The 27,500-nt window shown below is 46.3% G+C and overlaps 2 protein-coding genes across 13 annotated transcripts in view; both read right to left on the bottom strand.

The window, feature by feature from the left end:
- LOC127004997 (protein PRRC2A-like) overlaps positions 1-26,254 on the bottom strand; it is a 95,816-nt gene extending 69,562 nt beyond the window's left edge. Inside the window, exon 1 of one of the 2 annotated variants that reach the window (XM_050873419.1) lies at positions 22,365-26,254. In XM_050873419.1, the coding sequence (XP_050729376.1) occupies positions 22,365-25,097 (2,733 nt within the window). In that variant the 5' untranslated portion in view covers positions 25,098-26,254. The remainder of the gene's footprint in view (positions 1-22,364) is intronic. The other variant, XM_050873420.1, reaches the window with a different exon arrangement.
- LOC127004999 (serine/threonine-protein kinase N-like) overlaps positions 1-27,500 on the bottom strand; it is a 211,357-nt gene that overhangs the window by 4,803 nt on the left and 179,054 nt on the right. The gene's annotated exons all lie outside the window — the stretch shown is intronic.

Here is a 27,500-nt window from a genome sequence, read left to right on the forward strand (position 1 = left end):
GAGAAGTGACTGCATAAAGGGTTGAGGCAGACGAAAACAGACGAATAAGAGAGGAAAGAAGGAAAAGAAGAAAATGGATGTAAATGGAGAATGAAGAAATGAAGGAAGGAATGGTGGAGAGAAGAGGAAAGAGAAAGGAAGGAAATAAGGAAGAGAGGAATGAAGGAAAGAACGAGGGAAGAAGGGATAGAGAAGAAAATGAGGAATAGAGGCAAAGGAAAAGGAGGGAGAGAAGAGGAAGCAACAAAAAGGAAAAGTAAGAAAATGTAAAGAAGAAAATTAAGAAAAGAATGATAGAGAGTGGCGGAGGGAAGGGAGGAGCGAAGGGAGGAAGAGGAAGGTAAGGAGGGAAGGGAGGGAGAGGAAGGTGAGGAGATAATCAAGGAAGAGAAACAAATGAGAGGAGGAAAGAGAATAAAGGAGGAGAGGGAGAGGAAAGGGAGAAGATGGTAAGGAGATAACGAACGTAGAAAGAATGAGACATATGAAGGAGATTAAAAGAAGAGGGAGAAGAGGAGGAAAGAGAGAAATGGAGGTAAGAGGAGGAAAAAATGGAGGCGAGGAAGAGGAAAGGGAGATGGTAATGAGATAAGACAGATGGAGATTAAAAGAAGAGGGAGAAGAGGAGGAAATAGAAAATGAAGGAAAGAAGAGGAGGAAAAGAAGGGAGAAGATGGGAAGGAGATAACGAACGTAGAAAGAACGACAGATGAAAGAGATTATATGAAGGAGGAGGAAAGGAGGAGGAAAGGAGGAGGAGAGATAAAGAAGGGGAGGAAAGAGAGGAAAATGGAGGAGAGATTAAAGATTCTGACTCAAGACTGACTCACACGACCTTGAGGGGGGGAGGAGGAGGAGGAGGAGGAGGAGGTAGAGAAGGAGAAGGAAGAAGTAGAGGAGGAGAGGTGCCAAGTATTTCTGTGTGTGTGTGTGTGTGTGTGTGTGAGAGAGAGAGAGAGAGAGAGAGAGAGAGAGAGAGAGAGAGAGAGAGAGAGAGAGAGAGAGAGAGAGAGAGAGAGAGAGAGAGAGAGAGAGAGAGAGAGAGAGAGAGAGAGAGAGATTTGGCACAACGTAATAAGCTTCGAAAACATGGCTAGGGAGGAGGAAGGGAGGGAAAGAAGGGGAGGGAGAGGGAAGGGAAGGGAAAGTAGGGGAAGGGGAGGAGGGAGGGAAGGGAGAGGGAGAGAAAAAAAAGGGAAAGGACAGGAAGGTCAACTGAAGGAAAGCAAAACAGAGAAAGGAAAAAAAGGAAAAGGGAAGAAAATGGAAAAGAAATGGAAAAGAAATGGGAGGAAAAATAAAGGGAACAGAGCACAAGGGAATTAGAAAGGTGAATAAAAGAGGAAGAAAAATGAAAATGTCGATAAGAGGAAACAAAACAAAACAAAGCAAAAACAACAACAACAACAAAAAAAGGAATGGGAAGGAAATAGATGGGAAGAAATAGATGGAAAGAAAAGGGATGAAAAGGGAAGAAAGGGAAAGGAAGACACGAAATAAAGTTATGGAAGGGAAAAGAAAAGGAAGAAACAGATGCGTAGATAGGAAAGAGAAAGTTATGGAAAGGGAAGTGAAGGAATTCGAGGAAAATGAAAAGTAAAAGAAGAACAGGAGTAGGAGGAAGGGGAGGAAGAGGGGAGAGGGGAAAAGGAGAATGAAGGGAGAAGGGGAAGGGGATAAGAAGGGGAAAGGGGAGGGGAGAAGGGGGAAGAGGGGAAAGGGGAAGAAGATCGAAGACAGGGATGACATAATGGAGTAAAAGGGGAGATGAGAGAGAGAGAGAGAGACAGAGAGAGAGAGAGAGAGAGAGAGAGAGAGAGAGAGAGAGAGAGAGAGAGAGAGAGAGAGAGAGAGAGAGAGAGAGAGGGCAAGTAACAATCTCACCTGGGCGTGGACAGAGTGGGAGCTAATTAGGGAAGCCAGGTAGGACACAGGTAATGCAAAGGTGTTCTCTCTCTCTCTCTCTCTCTCTCTCTCTCTTTGACCTCTTCATTACATCGGAAATACCTTCATCTTCCTCTCCCTCTCCTCCTCCTCCTCCTCTTCCTCTTCTTTATCCTTTTTCTTGTCTTTTTTCTCCTTCTATAATTGGGAGGGTCCTCCTCACCTTCCTCTCCCTCCCTTCCCTCCTCACCTTCCTCTCCCTCCCTTCCCTCCTCACCTTCCTCTCCCTCCCTTCCCTCCTCGCCTTTCTCTCCCTCCCTTCCCTCCTCACCTTCCTCTCCCTCCCTTTCCTCCGCCTCTTTCCTCCATCATTCTTTTATTGATTAATTTTCTTCTTTACATTTTCTTTCTTCCTTCCTTTTTGCTTCCTCTTCTCTCCTTTCCTCCTTTTCCTCTGCCTCTTTTCTCTCATTCTTTTCCTCATTTTCTTCTCTATCCCTCCTTCCTTCCACTTCTCTCCCTATTCCATCCATTTCTCCCTTCTCCCTTCCTTCCATTTCTCTCCCTTTTCCAACATCAACATCAACAACAACAACAACAACCCCTTCATCCTCTCCTCTCAGTCTTCCTTCCTCATCTCTCCTCCTCCTCCTCCTCCTCTTTCCTTCTCTCTTCCACTTTTTCTTTCTCTCCCTCTTCTTCTCCTTGTCTCCGTTTGGGTTTATTCTCCTTCTCTTTGTTCTCTCACCTTCACTTTCCCTCCTCCTCCTCTTCTTCCTCCTCCTCCTCCTCCTCCTCTTCTTCTTCTTCTTCTTCTTCTTCCTCCTCCTCCTCCATCCTTGCATTGCTCATTTCCTTCCTTCCACTCAGACATAATGAGAGAGAGAGAGAGAGAGAGAGAGAGAGAGAGAGAGAGAGAGAGAGAGAGAGCATCGAATGACCTTGGGACGGAGGCTGTAAACAAGTAGGGTGTGGTTCTCTCTCTCTCTCTCTCTCTCTCTCTCTCTCACTCAAACAGAAGTAACAGTAGTAGTAACAGCAGAAGGATGATGATGATGATAAGGAGGAGGAGGAGGAGGAGGAGGAGGCGAGAACTGAAGAGGAAGAGAAGGGAGAGGGGAGGAAGTAAGGGAAGGAAGGGGGAAAAAAAGGAAGGGGAGGAGGGAAGGAAGGAAGGAAGAATGGAGAGGAACGGAGAAGCAGGAAAAACAAAGGGAAAATGGAAAGGAAGGAAGAGGAAGAAAAATTAAATGAAATGAAGGAGAATGAAGTAAGAGGAAGGGAAAGGGAGAAGTAGAGTAAAGGAAAGAAAGGAAAATAAGAAAATATATATGATAGGTGAAGGACAGAAGAAAATTAAAGAGAAACGACTGACAAGGAACAAACAAATGAGGAAAAAGAGGAAGGAAATTAAAATGAAATGAAAGGAAGAAGGAGAATAAAGTAAGAGGAAGGGAAAGGGAGAAGTAGAGTAAAGGGAAAGAAAGGAAAATAAGAAAATATATAACAGGTGAAGGAAAGAAGAAAATTAAAGAAAACCGACTGACTAGGAACAAACAAATGAGGAAAAAGAGGAAGGAAATTGAAATGAAAGGAAAGGAAGGAGAATAAAGTAAGAGGAAGGGAAAGGGACAAGTAAAGGGAAAGAAATGAAAAAAAATAATGACAGTTGAAGGACAGAAGAAAATTAAAGAAAACCGACTGACTAGGAACAAACAAATGAGTTAAAAGAGGAAGGAAATTAAAATGAAATGAAAGGAAGGAGAATAAAGTAAGAGGAAGGGAAAGGGGCAAGTAGAGTAAAGGGAAAGAAAGGAAAAAAAATAATGACAGTTGAAGGACAGAAGAAAATTACAGAGAAACAGCTGACTTCGAAACAAAGGATAGGTAAAAAAAAAAATAAAAAAAAAAAAAAAAAAAAATAAACAATAAAATAAATAATAATAATAGGTGATTCATATATACCGAAAAAAAGGGCTAATGGAACACAGGTACTAGAAAAAAACGGTGATTCATTGTAAAAAAAAAAGGGCTAATGGAACAGGTTACATAAAAAGGTGATTCACAGGTACACAAAAAAGTTAATGGAAGGTAATTAAAGGTATACACAGGTGACAAGGGACAAACAGATGACTTACAGGTATAAAAGAAAAAAAGAAAAAAAGAAACCGCTCACATACGAAGAGAACCCCACAAATTTATTTCCACACACCTGATAAAAATAAAAATAAGTCACATACGAAGAGAACCCACGACTTATTTCACACACCTGACTTAAAAACGGAAAATAAGTCACATATGAAGATAATCCACGACTTATTTCACACACCTGACTTAAGAACGGAAAATAAGTCACATATGAAGATAATCCACGACTTATTTTACACACCTGACTTAAGAACGGAAAATAAGTCACATATGAAGATAATCCACGACTTATTTTACACACCTGACTTAAGAACGGAAAATAAGTCACATATGAAGATAATCCACGACTTATTTTACACACCTGACTAAAACAAGGAAAAAAAAAAGTCATACACACAAAAAAAGACCGCGACTTATTTCACACTCCTGACTAAAGGGAAAATAAGAAACACAAGATAATCCACGACTTATTTCTCACACGTCTGAGTTAAGAGAGGAAAATAAGTCGCAACTGATGACTCAAGAACCGAAGACTGACTGACCCACATTACGTAAGGAGGAGGAGGAGGAGGAGGAGGAGGAGGAAGAAGAGGAGGAGGAGGAGGAAAAAGGAAACTTGTACTACTGTGATAAGGGCAGGAGTGAGGCAAGCTTTGTGTGTGTGTGTGTGTGTGTGTGTGTGTGTGTGTGTGTGTGAACTGTAAACACCTTCTCTTCACCTTTATCAAAATACCTGTCCTCTTTCTTCTTCTCCTTCTCCTCCTCCTCCTCCCACAAACACCTGACTCCTTATGACGTCACGAAGGTATTAGGTAATTAGTACTCCCACCATCTCTCTCTCTCTCTCTCTCAACTCGACATTCAGGAAACACTATTAATCTCCATCCTTGTGTGTGTGTGTGTGTGTGTGTGTGTGTGTGTGTGTGTGTGTGTGTGTGTGTGTGTGTGTGTGTCGTTATCTGATTAATCCACAAAAACTCGGCACCTTTACCTGTATGTATGCTAAACACACACACACACACACACAACCTCTGTCATTTCCCTCCCTTACCCTTCTTTACCCAAACACCTGCCTACTTACCTACGTTACCTAACCTAACTTAACCTAACCTAACCTAGCCTACCCTACCTTTACCTAACCTAACCTTACCCAACCTAACCTAACCTAACCTACCATTTACCTAACCTAACCTACCCTACCCTACCATTTACCTAACCTACCCTACAGTACCCTACCCTACCTTTACCTAACCTACCCTTACCTTATCTTACCTAACCAAACCTTATCCAACCTAACCTAACCTAACCTAGCCAAACCTACCCTACCTAACCTAACCTACCTACCAATCTCCATGCCCATCAACTCTGTCCTATATACAACTTGAACCTATCCCATCCCTACCTCACCTTACCTAACCTACCTACCAATTTACTTACCCATCAACTCTGTCCTATCTACTCCTTGAACCTATCCCATCCCTACCACACATCACCTGCCCTTACCTAACCTATCCTACTTAAATACCTATCTATCCACCTATCCATCCCTTCTTCTACTTCAACCCTTTACCAACCCATAGCCCACCTACTTACCCTCACCTTACCTTACCTTTTTTTAACCATCCCTTCCTTCCTTCCCTCTTACCTTACCTAACCTAACCAACCTAAATGCGTATCTACCAACCTATCCACCCCTTCTACTTCAACCCTTTACAACCCATAGCCCACCTACCTACCCTCACCTTACCTTACATATTTAACCATCCCTTCCTTCCTTCCCTCTTACCTTACCTAACCTATCCTATCCTATCCTATCCCACCTTCTTACCCATCCCTTCTTCTCCTTGAGCCCTTTACCAACCCATAACCCTCCTACCTACCCTCACCTTACCTCACCTATTCAACCATCCCTTCCTTCCTTCCCTCTTACCTTACCTAACCTATCCTATCCTATCCTATCCCACCTTCTTACCCATCCCTTCTCCTTGAGCCCTTTACCAACCCATAACCCTCCTACCTACCCTCACCTTACCTCACCTATTCAACCATCCCTTCCCTCCTTCCCTCTTACCTTACCTAACCCAACCTATCCCACCTTCTTATCCATCCCTTCTCTATCTTCCCCATGTTAATACCTATTCCCCCATCACCCATACCTCAATTTACCTACCTTACCCTACCTATTTACCCATCTCATCCCCGCCTCACCACACCTGGCCTAACACCTGGGAACACACCTGGTGACGTCAGAAAAGGGTCGCACGAAAAATGTTAATTCGGAGCGGGAGCCAAATATGGATCGAGTCATTCTGGGCAGACGAGGATAAAGACACGGAGAAGAAGAGGGAGGAATGCATCGTGTGTGTGTGTGTGTGTGTGTGTGTGTGTGTGTGTGTAATAGTGATGAGGGTAGCAAGGACAGATATAATAGATAGACAGATAGATAGTTGGATAGGACATGATTTATAAGGATGTAGATGTAATAGTAATGGGGGATGAGATGGAGATGAAGGGATGCTGAGAGATGATGGGAAGGGATGCGAAATGGGCTGTAATGGGAGAGGAGGTGATGAGAAGGAAGGGTAGAAGAAAAAAACGAAAGGAAGAGTGAAACGAAAGAAAGAAAAAGATAGGTATATGTTTAATTAGGAAAGGTAAGGACATAGAAGAGTAGGGAAGGGAAGGGAAGGGAGGGGAAGGCAAGGCAAGGCAAGGCAAGGCAAGGCAAGGGAAGGGAAGGCAAGGGAAAGGAAGGCAAGGGAAAGGAAGGCAAGGGAAAGGAAGGCAAGGGAAGAGAAGGCAAGGCAAGGGAAGGGAAGGGAAGGGAAGGGAAGAGAAGTAGTAAAATGCAAGAAAAAAAAGATGGGTATGTGTTAAATAAGAAAAGGTAACTATATATAAGTGAGGAGAACTAAGGAAGAATGAAACTAAGCCAGAAAAGAGGAGGATAGGTAGGAAAGATGACAATAGGTGAAGTTATATAAAGAACAGATAATGAAAAACGGATATAAAAGTGAATTAAAGGTAGAAAATAAGTAGACAGACTAGTAATGACAAAAGATAACGTTACATAATGAAAGAGTTAATGGGTAATAATAAATGATTACACAGAAAGGTAAGACACGTACAGGTAAGATACACCAAGTCGCCAGGTTAATTAGAGATGACTTGCAGGTGTCCAGGTAAAGCAGGTATCTCCCACACTAATTAACCTTTTCAATGGACAGGTATGCAGGCTATTAAGACCCTTGTATCTAATGGCCAACGTGGTACAGGTAAGGGAGGTGATGGGAGGGAGATAAGGGAGACTGAGGGAGATTAATGGAAAGGGGAGAGAAGGGAGAAGGGAGAAAAGAGGAGGGAAGGGGAAAGGGTAGAGGAAAGGGGAAGGAAAAGGTAAGGAAAGGAAAGGGAAGAGGAAGGAGAGGGAAGAAAAAAGAGGGGAGGTAAGGGAGAGAAGGAATGGAGGAAGAAATGCAGGTAGGGAGAATGTTAAAGTTGAGAGAGAGAGAGAGAGAGAGAGAGAGAGAGAGAGAGAGAGAGAGAGAGAGAGAGAGAGAGAGAGAGAGAGAGAGAGAGAGAGAGAGAGAGAGAGAGAGAGAGAGAGAGAGAGAGAGAGAGAGAGAGAGAGAGAGAGAGAGAGAGAGTAAAAAGCGACTCCCTAACTGGGTACGAAGGAATAATGAGACAAGAATTGGGTTACACGGCCGAAGGAGGAGGAGGAGGAGGAGGAGGAGGAGGTAAAGTTGAATAAGAGGGTAGTTAGGTAGATGGGGAGGAAAGGTCGGAGGAAAGAGAAGGTAAGAATGGAGGGAAGGGAAGAATGGAGGAAAAGGAGAGAAGGAAGTGGAGGGGAGAGAATACATATGGAGGAGGAGGAGGAGGAGGAGGAAGAGGAGGAGTTAAAGGAGAAGGGGCGAGACAGCTGGGTGCCTGTGTGTGTGTGTGTGAGTGTGTGTGTGTGTTTGGAATGTCGTGATAGCGGTGGTGATTTGTGAGAAGAGGAGGAGGAGGAGGAGGAGGAGGAGGAGGAGGAGGAGGAGGATTGAAAATGACTATGGAAGATCGTGAGTATAGCGAGGGAGGGAGGGAGGAAGGGGAGGGAAGGGAGAAGGGAAGGGGAGGAAGGAAGGGAAGGGAAGGGAAGGGAAGAAAGGATACAGAAGGGGACATTATAAGCATGAAATATGAGAGGGGAAGAATAGGAGGAGGAGGAGATGGAAGAGGAGGAAGAAGGAAGGAGAGATTAGGATTCAGAAGAGAAGAAAGAACATAAGAACATAAGAACGCAGGAGTTCAGAAGAGAAGTAGGCCTGCATGAGGCAGCCTACCCTAAGCTCCCGTGTGCTAATATCTAACCCCACCTAATTATCCAATTTATCTTTATCTATTTATATTTGACATGAATATTGGGCTGGCACACATGACATGATCAACAAACAAATTCTTGCCTATGTCCCTGTTTGATGTTGAATTATCCAGTTTGTTTAATTAAATTATCCTACCCGGACTCCTACCTGGTACCAAACTCTTATGAATGTCTGAATATCTCCCTTCTTTCATCCATTTATTATTCTCGCATGTGTCCCACGCACCTCCCTTTCCTTACAGAGATAGAAAAGGAAGGAGAGAGAGAGAGAGAGAGAGAGAGAGAGAGAGAGAGAGAGAGAGAGAGAGAGAGAGAGAGAGAGAGAGAGAGAGAGAGAGAGAGAGAGAGAGAGAGAGAGAGAGAGAGAGAGAGAGAGAAGAGGGAGAAAGGAAGGAAGGAAGAATGAATATAAGGAAGAGGAAGAGAAAACAAGGAAGAACGAAGGTAAGGAAAGAGGGAGTTAAAGGAAGAGGAGGAAGAAGAGGAGGAGGAAGATAGGGGGAATGTATGGGTCTTCGGGTGGGTGGGAGGAGGAGGAGGAGGAGGAGGAGGCTATTTAAGGAAGAGGTGAGGAGCCGAATGCTGATGAGGAAGAAGGAAGAAGGAAGAACAAACTCATCTCCTCCTCCTCCTCCTCCTCCACCTCCTCCTCCTCCACCTCCTCCTCCTCCTCCTCCACCTCCTCCTCCTCCAATACCTTAAACCTTTTCTTTATACAACTAACACTCCTCTTCCCACTCCTCCTCCTCCTCTTCTTCCTCCTTCAATAGTCTCCCTTTTTTTCTTCTCATTCCTCCTCCTCCTCCTCCTCCTCCTCCTCCTCTTCCACTTCCTCTTTTAACGATATATATTTCCTTTTTTATTATTTTTCTTTCTTCTTCCTCTTCCATGTTCTCTTCTCCTCCTCCTCTTCTTCCTCTAATCATCTCCTTTCTCTCTTCCTCCTCCTCCTCCTCCTCACTGTTCCTCTTCCTTTCTCTCTTCCATGATCTTCTTTCTCCTCCTCTTCTTCCTCCTCCTCCTCACTGTTCCTCTTTCTTCCTCTTTTCCATGATCTTTTTTCCTTAACTTTTTTTTCTCCTCCACCTCCTCCTCCACTCATCTTCCTCCTCCTCTTCCTCTTATCATTTCCACTCCACCTTCACGTCTACTCCATCTTCTTCCTCCTCCTCCACCTCTTATCTCCTCTTCCTCCTCCTCTTGAGACACCTGACAGCAACGAACTACCTACTTCTACAAATTGCCAGGTGTGAGAACAGGTGTGAAGGGAGGACAGGTAAGGGGAGAGAAAAGGGGAAGGAGAGGAAAGGGGGAGGAAAGGGGAAGGGAGGGAGAAAAAATAAATAGAAGGGGAAGGAATGGAAGGGAAGGGAAGATTTTGGTATGTCATTTGATAGCATAGGAAAGGGGAGGGGAGGAAAGGGGAGGAGGGAAGGGGGGGGGGAAGAAGGGGAGAGGGGAGTGTTTTTGTAGGTAATGAGATGGGGAGAGGAAGGAGGAAGGGAGAAGGAAATGAGGGAAGAGGAAGAGAAGAAAAGAAGAAGGAACAGGAGGAGGAAAGAGTAAAGAAGAAAAGTAAGGAAGAAAGAAAGAGGAAGAGGGGGAGAGTTGAAGAGGAGGAGGAAAGAAAAGAGTAAAGAAGAAAAGAAACAGAAAGGGAAGGAGGATTGAAGAGGAAAGAAAAAGAAAAGAAGAAGAAAAAGTGATGATGATGGAAAAGGAACAAGGAGGTGGTGGTGGTGGTGATGGTAGTGGTGATAATGGTGATGGCAGTGGTGGTGAACAGTAGGAGTGGTGAGGAAGGGCAAGGCAGTGGTGATTGCTGGCGGCGGTAATGGTGGTGGTGGTGATGGTGGTGGTGGTGGTGGTGGTGGGCGTGGCAGTAGCAATGGTGGTGGGTGTGGAAAAAGGTGATGAATGGAGTTGAATGATGAAAATGGTAGTGGTGGAGGGGTGGGTGATAATGGTGATGATGGTGGTGGTGATGGTGATGATGGGGATGATAGGGAGAAGACAAAGGAGGAGGAGGAGGAGGTAGAGAGGAGTTGAGGGGACGAGAAGAAGAATGAAAAGAGGGGAAGAGGAAGATGATGAAGAAGAGGAAGAAGGGGAGAGGAAAACAATAAAAGGGAGAAGGAAGATGATGAAGAAGAGGAAGAGGGGGAGAGGAAAACGATAGTAGAAAAGAGAAAAAATGAGACAAAAAGAAAGAAAAGGGGAAGAAGGGAAGGACGAAACGAAGAAGGGAAATAGAGGAACAGTGTAAATAATTATGTGAAAAAAATAAGAAAAGGAAGGAGAAAGAAGAAATGGAAAAAAAATCATGAGACAAGAAGGAAAAGTAGAAAGGAAAAAGGGAGAATGAAAGAAAGAAAAGGAGGAAGATGACGAAGAAGAGGAAGAGGGGGAGAGAAAAACGATAAAAGGGAGAAAGAAGATGACGAAGAAGAGGAAGAAGGGGAGAGGAAAGCGATAAAAGAGAGAAGGAAGATGACGAAGAAGAGGAAGAGAGGGAGAGGAAAACGATACAGGAAAGAGAATAGGGGAGGAAGAAGACAAAGAAGATGAGGAGAAGAAAAAGGAAAGAGAAGAGGAAGAGGATGACAAGGAAGGAAAGAATAAAAAAGAAAAGAGGAAAGGAAACATAGATAAAGAGATGCAGGAAGGAGAGGAATGGGAAGAAGGAAATGAGAAAAAAGGAAGAAAATAAGAGGAGGAAGAAGAGGAGGTGGGAGGAAGAGGGAGAGGAGTGGGAAGAAGAAAATGAGAAAAGAGGAAGGTGTTAAAAAGAGGAACAGACAAAGGAGAGGAGGATAAAGAAGAAAAAAAGATGGGAAAGAAGAAAAAAGCAGAGAAAGAGGAATATGATAAGGAAGAAAGAAAACAAGAGAAAACAATAGGAAGAGAGGAGTAAAGTGAAGGAGGAGGAGGAAGAGGAGGAGGAGGAGGAGGAGGAGGAGGAGGAGGAGGAGGAGGAGGCGAGAGTGATGTTATTCGCCTGAGGTTTAAGTCTTCCTAAAAAAGCAACTCGACTCAGCAAAGGTCGAAGGCTTTCCTCTCTCTCTCTCTCTCTCTCTCTCTCTCTCTCTCTCTCTGTGTGTGTGTGTGTGTGTGTGTACGAACAAGGAAAAATAAAATAAAAAAGGACAAAGAAAGATATAAGGAAAAAAAGGAGAAGAGAAAAATGAGACAAAAAGAAAGAAATGGGGAAGAAAAGAAGGAGGAAACGAACGAAGGAAATAGAGGAACAGAAAAAAATAATAAGGTGATAAAATGAAGAAAAGGAAAGAAGGAAGGAAGGAAGGAAGAAGAAATGGGGAAAAAACATGAGACGAGAAGGAAAAGGATGAAAGAAAAAAGGGAGAATGAAGGAAAGAAAAGGAGTTGAAAGAAAGAAGAAAAAAAAAGAAGTTAAAAGGAGTTAAAAAAGGAAGAAAGAAGGAAAAAATAAATTAAAAAGTTGAAAAAGAAAGAAAGAAGGAGAAAAAGAAGTTAGGAAAGTGAAAAAGAAAGAAGTAAGTAAGAAAGAAAAGGAATTAAGAAAGAAAGAAAGAAAGAAGGAAAAAGAAGTTAAAAAGAGTTAAGAAAGAAAGAAAGAAAGAAAAAAGTTAAAATGAGTTAAGAAAGAAAGAAAGAAAGAAGGAAAAAAGTTAAAAGGAGTTAAGAAAGAAAGAAAGAAAGAAAAAAGTTAAAATGAGTTAAGAAAGAAAGAAAGAAAGAAGGAAAAAAGTTAAAATGAGTTAAGAAAGAAAGAAAGAAAGAAGGAAAAGTTAAAATGAGTTAAGAAAGAAAGAAAGAAAGAAAGAAGGAGAAAAAGAAGTTAAGAAAGAGAAAAAGAAAGAAGTAAGAAAGAAAGAAAAGGAGTTAAGAAAGAAAAAAAAGAAAGAAAGAAGGAAAAAGAAGTTAAAAGGAGTTAAGAAAGAGAGAAAGGAGAAAAAGAAGAAAGAGAAAAAGAAAGAAGTAAGAAAGAAAGAAAAGGAGTTAAGAAAGAAAGAAAGAAAGAAGGAAAAAGAAGTTAAAAGGAGTTAAAAAAGAAAGAAAGAAAGAAGGAAAAAGAAGTTAAAAGGAGTTAAAAAAGAAAGAAAGAAAGAAGGAAAAAGAAGTTAAAAGGAGTTAAAAAAGAAAGAAAGAAGGAAAAAGAAGTTAAAAGGCGTTAAAAAAGAAAGAAAGAAGGAAAAAAAAAGAAGTTATGTCCACCCGTATGGTCGTATTATGATGTAGCTCGCGTGTGTGTGTGTGTGTGTGTGTGTGTGTGTGTGTGTGTGTGTGTGTGTGTGTGTTGACCTTCTCCATTGCACAATTCTTCCCGTTACGATCTTTATCACATTATTTACTTCTTTCCATCATCTTTATTACATCCCTCAACAATGTAATTTTCTTAAACGCGGGAATAACAACAAAATAAAGAAAGAAAAGAAAGAAGAAGGAACAAAGGAAAGAATGAAGAATGAAAGGAGACGAAAAAAGTAAAGAAGGAAGGAAAGAACAAAAGAAAGAAAGGAAGGAAGGAAGGAAGAGAAAGAAAAGTAAATTAGTATCATAAGTAAGCTAGAGAAATTATTAACAAAAAGTAGCATTTAAAAGTAGTAGTAGTAGTAGTAGTAGTAGTAATAGTAGTAGTAGTAGTAGTAGTAGTAGTAAAAGAAGAAGAAGAAGAAGAAGAAGAAGAAGCGGTAGTTGTTCTTGTAATAAAAGAAAAAAAACATAACCAAAGAAAACAAAGGAAAGAAAACAAGAAACACACACACACACACAGACACACAGACAGCCCGCATGACCAAGGTAAAAGTCATAAACTATGTGCGTGACTCGTGGACACACACACACACACACACACACACACACACACACACACACACACACACACACACACACACACACACACACAGAGAGAGAGAGAGAGAGAGAGAGAGAGAGAGAGAGAGAGAGAGAGAGAGAGAGAGAGAGAGAGAGAGAGAGAGAGAGAGAGAGAGAGAGAGAGAGTAGGAGAAAGTTGGCAAAGAAAAAAAAGAAAGGATTACGAGGCGATTTAGCGATTTCAACGAAAGGAAAGAAAGTGATCACGAGAGAGAGAGAGAGAGAGAGAGAGAGAGAGAGAGAGAGAGAGAGAGAGAGAGAGAGAGAACAAGAGAACAAGAAACCAATCAACCACAATACAAAACAAAAATAAAGAATAGATAAACATACAATAAAACAAGTAAACACATGACCTCACCCCCCTTCCCCCCCTAACGTGGTCAGTTAAGAGGTCAAGGGTCACGTGTCTAGCATACCATGGAGGAGGAGGAAGAGGAGGTTAGTGAAAGTCAAGAGAGAGAACAAGGAAGAGAGCGAGAGGGAGGGAGAGGGGGAAGAGAGAGGGAGAGAGAGGGAGGGAGTGAGAGTGTGGGTGTGAGTTGAAGGGTTTAAATGGAGTGATGTGGGTGAGGGTGTGGGTGTATGGGGGAGGGGGTGAAGGGTGAAGGGAGAAAGGTGACAGTGAGGGAGAAGAAAGTGAATTTTAAATGTATAAGGTTGAAGAAGAAAGGAAATAAAGACGGAGGAAAAGGGAGAAAGGAAGTTAATGTGGAAGGGAGAGAGAAAGGGAGTGAGGGAGAAGATAGTGATAAGTGAATAAAGCTGAATAAAAAAGAATAAAGAATAAAGAAAACGGAGAAAGAAAATTGAAATCGAGGAAAGAGCAAAGAAAAAGTTAAGATGAAAGAAAGGGAGAGAAATGCAACAGATGAGAAACCGAGAGAGAAAGAAAGACAGGTAGAAAGAAAGGAAGGAAGAAAGGAAAGAAAGGTAAATCGGTGAGTCATGAAAATATGAGAAAAAGAATCAATAAAGAAGATACGAAGATAAATTAGGAAAAAAATAGCTAGTAAGTCAAGAACAGGTTAAGAAAAAAATAAGAAAGGAAAGAAAAAAAAGAAAATCAGTGAAGAAACCAAGAATAGAAGTTAAGAAAAAAAGAAAACCAGCAATAAAGAAGATACGAAGATAAATTAAGAAAAGAAAGAAAGAAAAGTTAGTAAGTCAAGAACAGGTTAAGAAAAAAATAAGAAAAGAAAGAAAAAAAAAGAAAATCAGTGAAAAAACCAAGAAGTTAAGAAAAAAGAAAAACAGCAATAAAGAAGATACGAAAATAAATTAAGAAAAGAAAGAAAGAAAAGTTAGTAAGTCAAGAACAGGTTAAGAAAAAAATAAGAAAGGAGAGAAAAAAAAGAAAACCAGTGAAGAAAACAGGAATAGAAGTTAAGAAAAAAGAAAAACAGCAATAAAGAAGATACGAAAATAAATTGAGAAAAGAAAGAAAGAAAAGTTAGTAAGTCAAGAACAGGTTAAGAAAAAAATAAGGAAAGAAAAAAAAAAAAACCAGTGAAGAAACCAAGAATAGAAGTTAAGAAAAAAGAAAAAGAAAACAAGCAAGTCAAGGAGAGGTAAGGAAGAAAGAATGAAGGAAAGCAAGAAAAGAAAACAAGTGAAGAAAAAAAAGAAACCGAAAAGAAGAAAAATAAGATAGAAAATAAGGAATGGGAAAAAGGAATAGGGAGAAAGGGTAAGGGAGGATAAGGGAGGATTTAGGAAAGGGTGATAAGTAATGGGGGGAAGGGTGTGTTGGGTAAGAAAGGGAGCTTATAGGTAAAGGGAAGATAAATGAGAGGGAGAGAAGGGGAGGTAAAAGGGGGAGGAGAAAAGAGTGAGAGAAGTCCAATTTTTCGTAAGCTTAACCTACTCTCTCTCTCTCTCTCTCTCAGTGACACCAAAAGATTTAAATTGCAAAAGAAAATAAATAAAGTAAGAGCGAAAGTAGTTGGTCAAGAGGAGGAGGAGGAGGAGGAGGAGGAGGAGGACGAGGAGGACGAGGAGGAGGAGGAGATACCGTTAGAGGAGGTAAATGTGTTAGTGGGAGAGATTAGAGATTAGAGAGAGAGAGAGAGAGAGAGAGAGAGAGAGAGAGAGAGAGAGAGAGAGAGAGAGAGAGAGAGAGAGAGAGAGAGAGAGAGAGGGAGGGTTTGGGTGATAGATTATGAGGGGGGGGGGAGGGGGTGACGTTTTACAGGTGGGGAGATTAATTACAGGTGTGATCTCCCCTTTCCCCTCATTTATCTCCCCTTCTTCTTATCTCCCATTATCATCTCTCTCTCCCATCCCCCTTTTTTATTCTTTTTTCTCTCATTCTTTTTTTTTTTTTTTACTTGTTTTGATGTGCTTTGACTGACTCTCTCTCTCTCTCTCTCTCTCTCTCTCTCCAACACACTTCTTCCTTCCACTCCATTTCCTTTTCTCTCCCCTCTCCCTTTCCTCCCCCTTCCTTCCTCTCTCCCCTTCCCCAATCCCCTCTCCTCCCTTCCTTTCTTCCCCATCCTTCCTACCTCCTTTCCTCCCCCTCTGACCCTCCCTTTCTCCCCCTTCCTTTCCTCCCCGTCTCCTTCTCCCCCTTTCCTCCCTAACACCAACGTCACACACCAATCCACCTTTGACCCCCTCCCCCCTTCCCCTTCCTCCCCTCCCCACTACACACCTGAGCTCCCCCCTTCCCCCCTTTTGGCGCCCACACCTGTCCGTCCCACACCTTCCCACACGTGCGTCCACACCTCATTCACTTGTGCAGGGGAGGAAGAAGGGGGGGAGATGAGGAGGGGAGAGGGGAGAGAAGGTGAAGGGCAATAGGTGTTAAGTTGGGGAGTATAATTAGAATGGTAGAGGGAAGAAAAATAAAGAAGAAGAAGAAGAGTAAAAGAAGGTAGACGGTAGAAGAGAGAGGAGGAAGAAGAAACAGGGGGAAGGAAAGAGAGAAGGGAGATAAAGAAGAAATGAAGGTGGGGGAAGAAGACGGAGAGGGAAAAGTGCAGAAAAGAAGGAAGGATGAAGAGAGTGAGGGCGGGAAAAGAAAGAACAACGATTGGTGATTTGAGGGAAAAGGAAAGGAGGAAAAAGAAAAGAAAGGGGCTGAGAGGGAAATGAGATAAAAAAGGGGAAAAAAGAAAGAACGATTAGTGATTTGAGGGGAAAAAAAGGAGGAAAAAGAAAAGGGCTGAGAGGGAAATGAGATAAAAAAGGGGAAAAAAGAAAGAACGATTAGTGATTTGAGGGGAAAAAAAGGAGGAAAAAGAAAAGGGCTGAGAGGGAAATGAGATAAAAAAGGGGAAAAAAGAAAGAACGATTAGTGATTTGAGGGGAAAAAAAGGAGGAAAAAGAAAAGGCCTGAGAGGGAAATGAGATGAAAAAAGCGGAAAAAAAAGAAAGAACAACGATTGGTGATTTGAGGGAAAAGGAAAGGAGGAAAAAGAAAAGAAAGGGGCTGAGAGGGAAATGAGATAAAAAAAAGCGGAAAAAAGAAAGAAAGAAAAGGAAAGAGGACGAGGAAAAGGAGAGAAAAGGCGTTAATAAAAAAAATTCAGATTGAAGCTAAGAAAATAAATGTTAAATAGAAAAAAAATATTAGCGATAAATTGGATAAAATAATAAGAATGAAGACCGTGAGGGTTTGAAAATAATAACAATAGTAAGAAAAAGCTATGATAAAAAATACTTCATAAATAAAAACAATAAAAAGAAAAGGGAAATAAGAGAAATGAAGAAAAAAGTACAATTAAAGAAGACAGAGAGAGAGAGAGAGAGAGAGAGAGAGAGAGAGAGAGAGAGAGAGAGAGAGAGAGAGAGAGAGAGAGAGAGAGAATCTAGAGTAAGAAAAATTATGCAAAGACACACGACTTGCTGAGAAAAGGTCACTCACACATTCTCTCTCTCTCTCTCTCTCTCGGGGTCCGGGGCGGGGCGGGGTTCTCAAGATTAAAAATAGTAGTGACTGTGTAAAGGCGTGGACCTATATTAGCCCTCTCTCTCTCTCTCTCTCTCTCTCTCTCTCTCTCTCTCTCTCTCTCACGATAATCTTGCACTTCTCTCTCCCATTCTTTTCGTGTAAAATAATTAACATGAGTGAAAGAGGAGGAGGAGGAGGAGGAGGAGGAGTACGAGGAGGAGGAGGAGGAGGAGGAGGAGGAGGAGAGGTCTTTGAGTTCGTCTAAGTACGTTCCATATAGGGAAGGTAGTGATTATATGGTAGGGGAGGAAGAGAGGAGGAAGAAGGGAGGAAGAAGAGGGGAGGAGGAAGGGGAGGCGGCATGTAATATCTTAGCAACAGTATGAAGAAGAGGAGGAGGAAGAAAAAGAGAGGACGAATTGGGAGGAAGGAAGGGAGAATAGGGAGATAAATAAGAGAAGGGAGAAAGAAGGAAAAAAGGAGGTGGAGGAAGAGGAAGAGGAAGAGGAAGAGGAGGAGATAAGAGAGAAGGGTGATGAAAAACAGGACAAATTTATGAGAGAGAGAGAGAGAGAGAGAGAGAGAGAGAGAGAGAGAGAGAGAGAGAGAGAGAGAGAGAGAGAGAGAGAGAGAGAGAGAGAGAATATGAGACGGAAGTTTATATAGAAAGGGAAAGTGAGAAGAGACGAAGAGATGCAGTAGAGGAGGAGGAGGAGGAGGAGGAGGAGGAGGAGGAGGAGGAGTAGGAGGAGGATGGGATTATGACTGGCAAATATACCTTTTTCATCTTCTCCTCCTCCTCCTCCTCCTCCTCCTCCTCCACACACCTGCATAACGGAGCTAAAATAAACAGTAAACAGGTGTGTGTGTGTGTGTGTGTGTGTGTGTGTGTGTGTGTGTGTGTGTGTGTGAGAGAAAGTCGTCCTCACGTGAAATAAACCCCCCTTGCTCTCTCTCTCTCTCTCTCTCTCTCTCTCTCTCTCTCTCTCTCTCTCTCTAACTTTATGACCTTGTTTGCGACAGGAACAGGAAACAGCTGACGACGACCCTCTCTGCCCCCCACCCCTTGTGGCATTTCAGTGTGTGTGTGTGTGGGGGGGGGGGGAGAAAAAGCGAATTAAAGAAGGAAGGAGGAGGAGGAGGAGGAGGAGGAGGAGGCGGATAAGAGGAGAGGAGGGAGGAAAAGAAGGGGGGAGAAGGAAGGGGAAGGAGATGGAAGGGGGGAAGGGAAGGGACAGAACGAAAGAAGGAAGGGAGGGAGGGGAAGGAAAGAGGAGGAGGAAAAGAAGGGGGGAGAAGGAAGGGGAAGGAGTTGGAAGGGGGGAATGGAAGGGACAGGAAGAAAGAAGGAAGAGAAGGGGGAGAAGGAAAGAGGAAGGGGAGGGGAGAGATAAGAGAGAAGGAGAGGAAGTGAGATAGGGAGAGAGTGGGTGGGGAGATAAGACTGGAGAGAAAGGGGAGGGAGAGGGAGGGAGAGGAGAGAATAAGGAGGAAGGTGACAAGAGGTGAAGATATTAAGAAGAGAAAGGAAGTGGAGGAGATAAGGAGAGAAAGTGGAGGAGGAGGAAAGTAACGGAGGAGAGGAGGGAGGGAAGGAGAGAGGGAGGGAGGGAGGGAAACAAAGAGAAAGATGAAGGGAACGGAGAAGGAAGAGGAAGATGATTTAACGAGGAACAAAGAAGTGGGGGAGAGAAAAAGGAGGGAGAGGGAGAGAAAAAGGAAAGAGATGGAGGGAAGGAAGAAGAAATGAAGGAAACAAGAGAAGGAAGGAAAAAGAGGAGGTAAGGAAACGAAGAAGGAAGAGAAAGATAATTTAAAGAACCACGAAGAAGGGATGAAAAAGATGAGAGGAAGAGAAAAGGAAGAGAAAAAGAGAAGGAAAAAGAGGAAAATAAAGAGGAAGAGGAAGGGAACAAAGAAGGAAGACAGATAATTTAAAGAGCAAAGAAGAAGAAGGAAGGGAGGAAGAGAGAAGAGACAGATGGAGGGAAAAGGAGGGAGGAAAGAGAAGGAAAACAAGAGAGAGGGAAGAAGAGGAAGAGGAAAGGGACAGAGAAGAAAGGGGAAAACAATTTAATGACCAAGAAGGGAGGAAGGGAAGAAAAGGGAGGAAGAAGGAAGAGACAGATGAAGGGAAAAGAAGGAAGGAAAGAAGGAAAACAAGAGAAGGAAGAAGAGGAAAAAGAAGGAAACAGAGAATGAAGAGGAAAATAAAAAGAACAATGAAAGGGAGGAAGAAAAAGAAGGAAGAGAGAGATGGAAAGAAAATGAAGGGAAGGAAAACATAAGAAGAAAGGAAAAAGAGAAAGAGAAAAGGAAACAGAGAAGGAAGAGGGGAATAACTTAAGAAACAAAAGGGAGGGAAAAAGGAAGGAAAGAAAAGGGAGGGAGAGAAAGAGGGAGATAAAACAAGGGAGGAAAAGGAAGGAAAAACTAAAGAGGGAAATAAAAGATAGAGAAAGTGAATAGAGTAAAAGGAAAAAATACAAAGGTTAAGAATGGAGAAATTTAAGCAAAGAAAGAGGAAATAGAGGAAGAGGAGTAAAGGAGGAAGAGGAGGAGGAGGAGGAAGAGGGAGAGAAGGAAAGAGGAAAATTATGAGGGTGTTTGGACCGCTTGCAAGGAAATACGAGAGAGAGAGAGAGAGAGAGAGAGAGAGAGAGAGAGAGAGAGAGAGAGAGAGAGAGAGAGAATTATCAGAGTTCATTCTCCTCACGTAATAGGTTTTTGAGGAGGAGGAAGAGGAGGAGGAGGAGGAGTAGGAGGAGGAGGAGGAAAGGAAATAGGAGGATGAAGATTGCTAAAATACACTAATCATCCACACGTACACACACACACACACACACACACACACACACACACACACACACACACACACACACACACACACACACACCTGAGGAAAAAAGTTTGAAATAAAAGGAGAAAAGAGAAAAAATTAAAAAAGGAAAAATCAAGATAGAAATAAGAAGGGAAATGATAGAAAGAAGGGAAGGAAGGAAGGAAGAAAAAGTGATAAAAAGGGAAGGAAGGAAGGAAGGAAGAAAAGAAGGAAGAAAAATTGAGAAGGAAGGAAGGAAGGAAGGAAGGAGGAAAAAAGTGACAGAGGAAGACAAAGAAAAAAAAAACGATAAAAAGGGAAGGGAGGAAAAAACAACAACGATGGAGAGGAAGGAAGGTAGGAAGAAAAAAATGATTGAAAGAGGGGAAGGAAGGAAGGAAAAAAGGAAAACTGATAAAGGAGAACGAAGGGGGAAAAAACTTGACAGAAGGAAGGAAGGAAGAAGAGAACGAAAAACGAAGAAAATGAGGAGAAAAAAAACAACTTAAATTCTAAAACGTTCTTCAATTAGCAACAAAGAAAAAAAAATTAATATTAAAAGCAAGGCGAGTGAATTCGTATTACAAAAAAAAAAACAAAAAAAACAATAATAAAGCAAACTAATGATCGTAGACAAATTTCAACACCACCACCACCATTATCACCAGACACTCACCACACCCACACCCCTCAACACCATCACCACCACCAATGCAGACACATCAGCCAACTCATCATCACCACTACCATCACCACTGGAACGCCTCCCTCACCACACTATCATCACCATTATTCACTATCATTACCACCATCATCATCACCACAAACTTCATCATCAACGTTGCAAAATAACCCTCATCACCACCACCAGAATAACACTACCCTCACCACACTATCATCACCAAGACACTTCCCTCACCACCATTATTCACTATCATCACCACCACCACCATCATCACCAACATTGTAACATAACCCTCACCACCACCACCACCACCTGAATAACACTTTCCTCATCACCACTATCATCACCACCTCCTCACTACCAAACTATCTTCACCACCACCACCACCATCATCATCACCAACATTGTAACACAGCCCTCACCACCACCACCACCACCATCATCACCACCACCTCACTACCAAACTATCTTCACCACCACACCACCCTCATCACCATCACCACCATTCCCACCACACGAACATTGTAGCATAGCCCTCACCACCACCACCACCACCACAATGAGGGACCTTCATAACACCTTAAAGGGGAGGTCTGGCATACCTGTCCAAGGTGGGCCCACTCCCCCTCCCTCCCCCCTCCCCCTCTCCACCACCTGTCTACCTGTGTCTCTACCTTCCTCCTCCTCCTCTTCTTCCTTCTTCATCTTCATCTTCCCTCCTTTCTTAGTTACTTTATCTTTCTACTTCCCTCACTCCTTCTCTTCCTCCTCCATTTCTCTCCTCTACTCCTCCTCTTCCTCCTTCTTCTTTACCTACTTCATCTTTCTACTTTCCTCCCTTCCTCCTCCTCCATCTGTCACTTCCTCTCTCCTTATTCTCCTCCTCTTCCTCCAGCTGTCTCTTGTTCTCTTCCTTTTCCCCCTCCTCCACCTGTCTTCTTCCCCTTGTCTTCCATCTGTCTCCTCTTCCTCTATCTCTCTTCCTCATTCCTTCCTCTTCTCTCCTTTCCTTGCTTCTTCACCTTTCTGCTTCCCTTCCTCCTCCTCCTCCTCTTTCTTCCTCTGTCCTCCCTAATCTTCTCTCCTTTCCTTGCGTCATCATCTTCCTACTTCCCTCCCTCTTTCCCTTTCGTCATCCTTCATATCTCTCTCTCTCTCTCTCTCTCTCTCTCTCTCTCTCTCTCTCTCTCTCTCTCTCTCTCCTTCCTTCCTTGATCTTTCCTTCAATTGTCTACCTCGATTATTTATTTTTCTTTCATCTCACTCCTTCCTCTTATCTGTACATTTTTCCTTTTTTTTTTTTTTGCTTGTTTGTTCTGCTTCACTAACTTGTTCACTACTTTTATTGTTCCTTGTTATTGTTCTTCTTCAATCTCCACTTCAATATTTTTTCTTCCTCGTCATCGTTGTCATCCTCCTTCTACTCTTACACATGTTATTTTCTTTCTGCGGTGTACTCCTCCTCCTCCTCCTCTTATCTTCTTCCTATATTTCTTCCAGTTTTTGTTTGTTTACCTTTACTGTTACCCAACACTCTCACTCTTCTTGTCTTCCCTCCACACACACACACACACACACACACACACACCTGTATACTAATGACCAGGTGAGGATGGGCGTGCCGTGTGTGTGTGTGTGTGTGTGTGTGTGTGTGTGTGTGTGTGTGTGTGTGTGTGTGTGTGTGTGTGTGTGCCCCCAGACTCACCTCCTCGCTGCTGTTCTCGGCGCTGTTGTCGCTGTTGGAGGTGCTGTGGGCGCGCTGCATCAGGTAGCGGAGGCGCAGCGAGGGGGTGATGGGGCAGGGGTCGCCCCCCGCCCCGCCCCCGCCCTGCCCCTCCAGCGGCCGCACCACACGAAACGTTTCCTTGCGTATCAGGCGTGACCCGGACCGGGGGCGCGGCACCTCCTCCCTTCTGCCGCCCCCCCGCCCGCCCCGGCCCCGCCCCGGCTGACGTACCCCCGTCCCATTCTTCCTGGGCGCCACGGTGCCGTTGGGGGGCGCCGGGCCCAGGGATATGTTGATGGTGGTGGCCTTGACGGGGGGCTGCTGCCTCCGGGCGGGGGAGGGGGACTGGTGGCGGGGGCCGGCCAGGGGGTGGGGCTCCCCGCCGCCCACGTGCACGCGACTCTTGTGCTTCTTGTTCTCCTTCGGCCTGCCATTCACCTGCGGGGCAGGGGCGGGGCCGGGGCCGGGGCCGGGGCCGGGGGCAGGGCCGGGGGAGTGGTGGTGCCTGGGGCGCGGCTTGAGCACGGACATGCGGGAGGAGGTCAGCTTGGTGGCGGGCCGCAGCAGGGGGTCGCTGCTCCCCGGGGTGTCGTAGTGGTTGATGAGCACCGCCACGGCGCCCCCCTGCCGTTCACACACCCAGCGCCCCGCCCCGCCCCGCCCCGCGCCGCGCCGCTGCGGGGACGGTGAGGGGGAGGGTGGCGGGCGGGCCGGCGAGGGCGTGCGGGCGTGCAGGTGTTGGTGGGGCGAGAAGCCGCCGCCATTCTCCACACACCTGGTCCCGTCGGCGGCGGCGGCCACGCGCGTGGCGGCCAGGTTCCGGAGGTTCATGGCCGCCGTGGCGGGACACAGGTCAGGGAGCGCCTCACCCGAGGAGCCGCTCACCCCCGACGAGGAGGAGTCCGTGGACATCTTGCGGGGCGCGGCGGACCCCGCCTCGGACTCACTGTCACCGATGGAAGGGCAATGGGCGCCCCCCCGGCCCCGCCCCCTCCGTGGCCTGCCGGGCTGCGGGGGCCCGGGGCTGCGCCGCGCCGTGTGTGGGGACGCCAGGCCGTTGGGCGTCGCGGCGTGCCGGGCGTGGCCGTTGAGCGTCGCCAGCACATCGGCGTTCCTGGGCCTGCCGCTGGAGGCGTCCCGCGGCGTGGGCGGCAGCGTCTTGTCCCGCTGCTTAGCGGGCCGCGGGTGCCGGGGGTCCTGGCTCCGGGGGCTGTGGGGCACGGCGGGCTGGGACACACCGCGCATGCCGCCCCCCCGGGGCCGATCACCTGCCAGGGGAGGAAGGTCCCGCAGGTGTGAGCGGTTGGTCCTGTCCCGCCCCCGGGGCTGCCCCAGGGACTCCCGGGGCGCCTTGACGGGGCTGGCGTCCCTGATGTGAGGTGTCTCATTTTGGCGAACGCGGCTGGCGTCCCTGCCCTGGCCCGGGGGGCCCCGCTGGCGGGAGGCGTCCCTGGGAATGCTTCTGTCCCTAGGTGGAGGCAGTATGTGAGGCTGCCTGGAGCGGCTGTTGTCCCGAGGGGAGGGGGGGCAGGGGGAAGGGGTGCGCCGCTCCCCCGCGGGGCTGGGGGGCCGCGTCTTGCTCTTGTTCCGGCGGTGCCTGACGGGCGCCGCCACGGCCACGTTCTCCTTGATCTGCGTCATATCGGCGTCGGGGTGGGGCAGCTGCCGCCACTGGCCGCGGGGGCCGCCGGGCCGCGCCAGACACACGGGGGCGTCGTGCCCCGCCGCGGTGTTGTTGTTGAGCAGGTCTTCTCGCAGGCCGGGCAGGCGGCTCGTGTTGACAAAGGTCCGCACCTGGCCGCCGCCCGCCACGAGGGCGCCGCAGGCCGTGGCCACGGCCAGCTGCTGCTGCTGCTGCTGCTGCTGTGTCTGTTGCAGCGGGCCGCCGCCGCCCGTGTTGAACAGCGAGGAATCCTTGAGAGGGGATCGCTTGGAAACGCGTGGTGCTGGCGACCTGCCAAAAGTGACGTGGTCGAGGATGGACGGCACCGAGTCTCCCACCTTCTCCTGGAGGCGGCGCATCAGCTGCAGGAGCCTGCGTGAGGGCGTCACCCCTGCGAGCTCCCGCCACGCCTCGCGCGCCTCTCCCAACAGACCCTCCGCAGACCCTTTTGTCCGCCTCGCGCTGCGACTGCGGTCAAAGGTTCCACTGGAGAGGCCGCCGCCCTGCTGCTGCTGCTGCTGCTGCTCCGGCTGCTGCTGCTCCTCCGCCTCACTCTCCCGCTCGCGTAACTTGCGGGCAAAATCAGCCAAGTTGTGCTGGTTGAGGCGGTCCAGCTGACGCAGCCCCTCGGAATCGAGCTGGCGCGGCAGGCGCGGTGAGGGCGGCGGGGACGTGTGCTGCTCCCCGCCCCCCGACCACGACGTCCAGTGCCCGCTGTCCGAGGAGTGGGCGGAGAGCGGCGGCGTGGGCGGCGGCGCGGGTCCGTCCTCCACAGGCTGGCTACACACACTGAGCCGCCCCGCCCCGCGCCCCACACTCTTGTCCTGCCTGCTGCTGCTGCTGCTGGCCCCCTCCCCGCTCCCGCTCCCGCTCCCTCTCCCGCCCCCGCCCCCGGCACCCGCCCCATCCCCGCCCGGTCGCCCCCACCGCGCCGCCCCGCCAGGCCCCGCCGCGGAGGCCTGCATGGGAGGGCCCGCCGTGTAGGGCAGCGGCAGCAGGAACAGCGTCTGGGAGGTGACCAGGCGGGGCGGCGGCTGGGCGCTCGTCATGGCGGCGGCAGCAGGTGGCACGACAGGTGGCACGGACACCCCCGGGGCGCTACACCTGCGGGGCGGCCACGCGCGGCCCCGGGGCACTCATCCCCGGGCCAGGCGAGGGCCGCGGCGACCTTGGTGCCCCACACGGAAGCCGCGGCGGGCACGGCGGGGCAGGGAGCAGGAAGCACCTCGGCACGGCCCTCCTCACGCCGCCTGCTGCTCTTATTGTGCCCCCTCAAGTGTCTTCCTCGCCTTGCCTCCACTTGGTTCTCTCCTCCTCCTCCTCTTGTTCCTGGTACCTCTTATGCTACTCTTGCCTCTTGTCGGCGCCTCCTCCACTCTGCTCTCTTCTAAGTGTTTTCCTCCTCCTCTTACCTCGACTTGGTTTTCTCCTCCTTGTATTCTTCTTGCTCCTCTTCCCTCATGTGTGTCTTCCTCCTCCTCCTCCTGCTCCTCTTCTTTACTTCTCACTGTTCTTCCTCTTGAGTCTTCGTGTTCCTTTCCTTTCCTCTTCCTTCTATTTGGTTTTCTCTTTAAACTCTTCTTGCACCTCTTCTCTCCTGTGTCCCTCCTTCCTCCTCTTGCTCCTCTTCTTTCCTTCACTCCCCACCGTTCGTTCCTCTTGAGTCCTCTTGTTCCTTTCCTTTCCTCTTTCTTCTATTTGGTTTTCTCTTTTAATTAACTCTTTTTACACTTCTCTCCTGTGTCCCTCCTTCCTCCTCTTGCACCTCTTCTCTCCTGTGTCCCTCCTTCCTCCTCTTCCTCCTCTTCTTTCCTCCACTTCCCACCGTTCGTTCCTCTTGAGTCCTCTTGTTCCTTTCCTTTCCTCTTTCTTATGAGTTCCTCTTTTCCTCTTCACGACACTGGCTCCTCCTCCTCCTCCTCTTTCTATAGTGACAGCTCCTCTTCCTCAGTTGTTCTTCCTCCTCCTCCTCCCCTTCCTCTTCTCTCCTCGCCTCTTAAACCCTCACTATAATGCACAACACCATCACCATCACAATCCCCTGTAGAAGGCAACACCACATTCATCACCATTACCTCACGATATCACCTCCACTACGACCACCACCACCATTACGATCGTCACTGTAACACCATATCACCACTTCTATACGACAACACTACCAGCCTTTCATCACCACCACTATAAACATCAATACACACCATCACCACAACCACTACGATTACCCCCCCCCACCAATATATTAATTCCTCACCACTACCATCATCACCACACCCCCTTCACTGTACACGCCCCCTCTCCCCCCTCCACAACCACCACTACATGTACCAATCACCACCACCACCACCACCACGACCCAGATCACGACCTAACCCTTACCCCCCCCCCTATCATACCTTACCGTTCCTCCCCGTCCCCCCCACCACACACACACACAGACACACCTTCAAAATGGTGTTATTCTTAGAAGTTTACCTCCTCCTCCTCCTCCTCTTTTCACCCTTCAATGACCCCGCCAGGTGAAGAAATACCCTCCTCCTCCTCCTCCTCCTCCTTCTCCTCTTCCTCCTCCTCCCGTCATCACCTGTCGCAAAAAAAAAAAAAAAACGAAAAACCTAAAATGTCTACAATTCCTCCAAGTGACAGTCACACACACACACACACACACACACACACACACACACACACACACACACACACACTTCCTCTTCTTTCCTCCCCTTTCTCCTCCATTAAGTTTTCTCCGTTTCTATCTACCTTTCTTTCCCTCCTTCCTTCTTTCTCTTTTTTTTCCCTCTTCTAGTCAACCCCCCCCCCCCACAATTCTTCCTCTTCCTCTTCTTTTCCTCCCATTTTTCCTCCATTAGTTTCTCTTCGTTTCTGTCTATCTTTCCTTTCCTCCTTTTCTCTCTCTATTCTCTCTTCTAGTCCCCTTAAATACTATCTCTTCATTTTCTATATCTTCTTTTTTTCTCAAGCTTTCCCTCAAATTTTCTTTTTCTCCTCCTTTTTTATCTTCTTTTCCTCCTCTTACAACCTCTCTTTCATCTTCTAGTGTTTTCAAATATGTTCTCTTAATTTTCTATCGTTTTTATTCTTCTCTTTTTCTCTTTATTTTCCTTTATCTTATTTTTACTTTATATTATTTTATTTCTCCTCTTTTTCCTACTTCTCTCCCTCATCTCGTCTTCTCAAATCCTTCTTATTCACTTTCTATCTTTTTTTTCTATTTTTTTTCCTCTTGTTTTCCCTTATTCATCTTTACCTAACACTTTTTTCCTTCTATTCTTCCTTAACCTCCTCCTCCTCCTCCTCCTCCTCTTCCTGCCGCTCCTCTTTCCTCTTCCCACTCCCTCCCACTCGCTTTATTTTAAAGACTCAAGATTGCACAAGATAATGATAAGGAGATTTTGAGAGATAAAAGTCAAGCCTCTATTTTTAGTACGATCTTA

This window comes from Eriocheir sinensis, chromosome 29, assembly GCF_024679095.1.
Source record: "Eriocheir sinensis breed Jianghai 21 chromosome 29, ASM2467909v1, whole genome shotgun sequence".
Taxonomy (NCBI): domain Eukaryota; kingdom Metazoa; phylum Arthropoda; class Malacostraca; order Decapoda; family Varunidae; genus Eriocheir; species Eriocheir sinensis.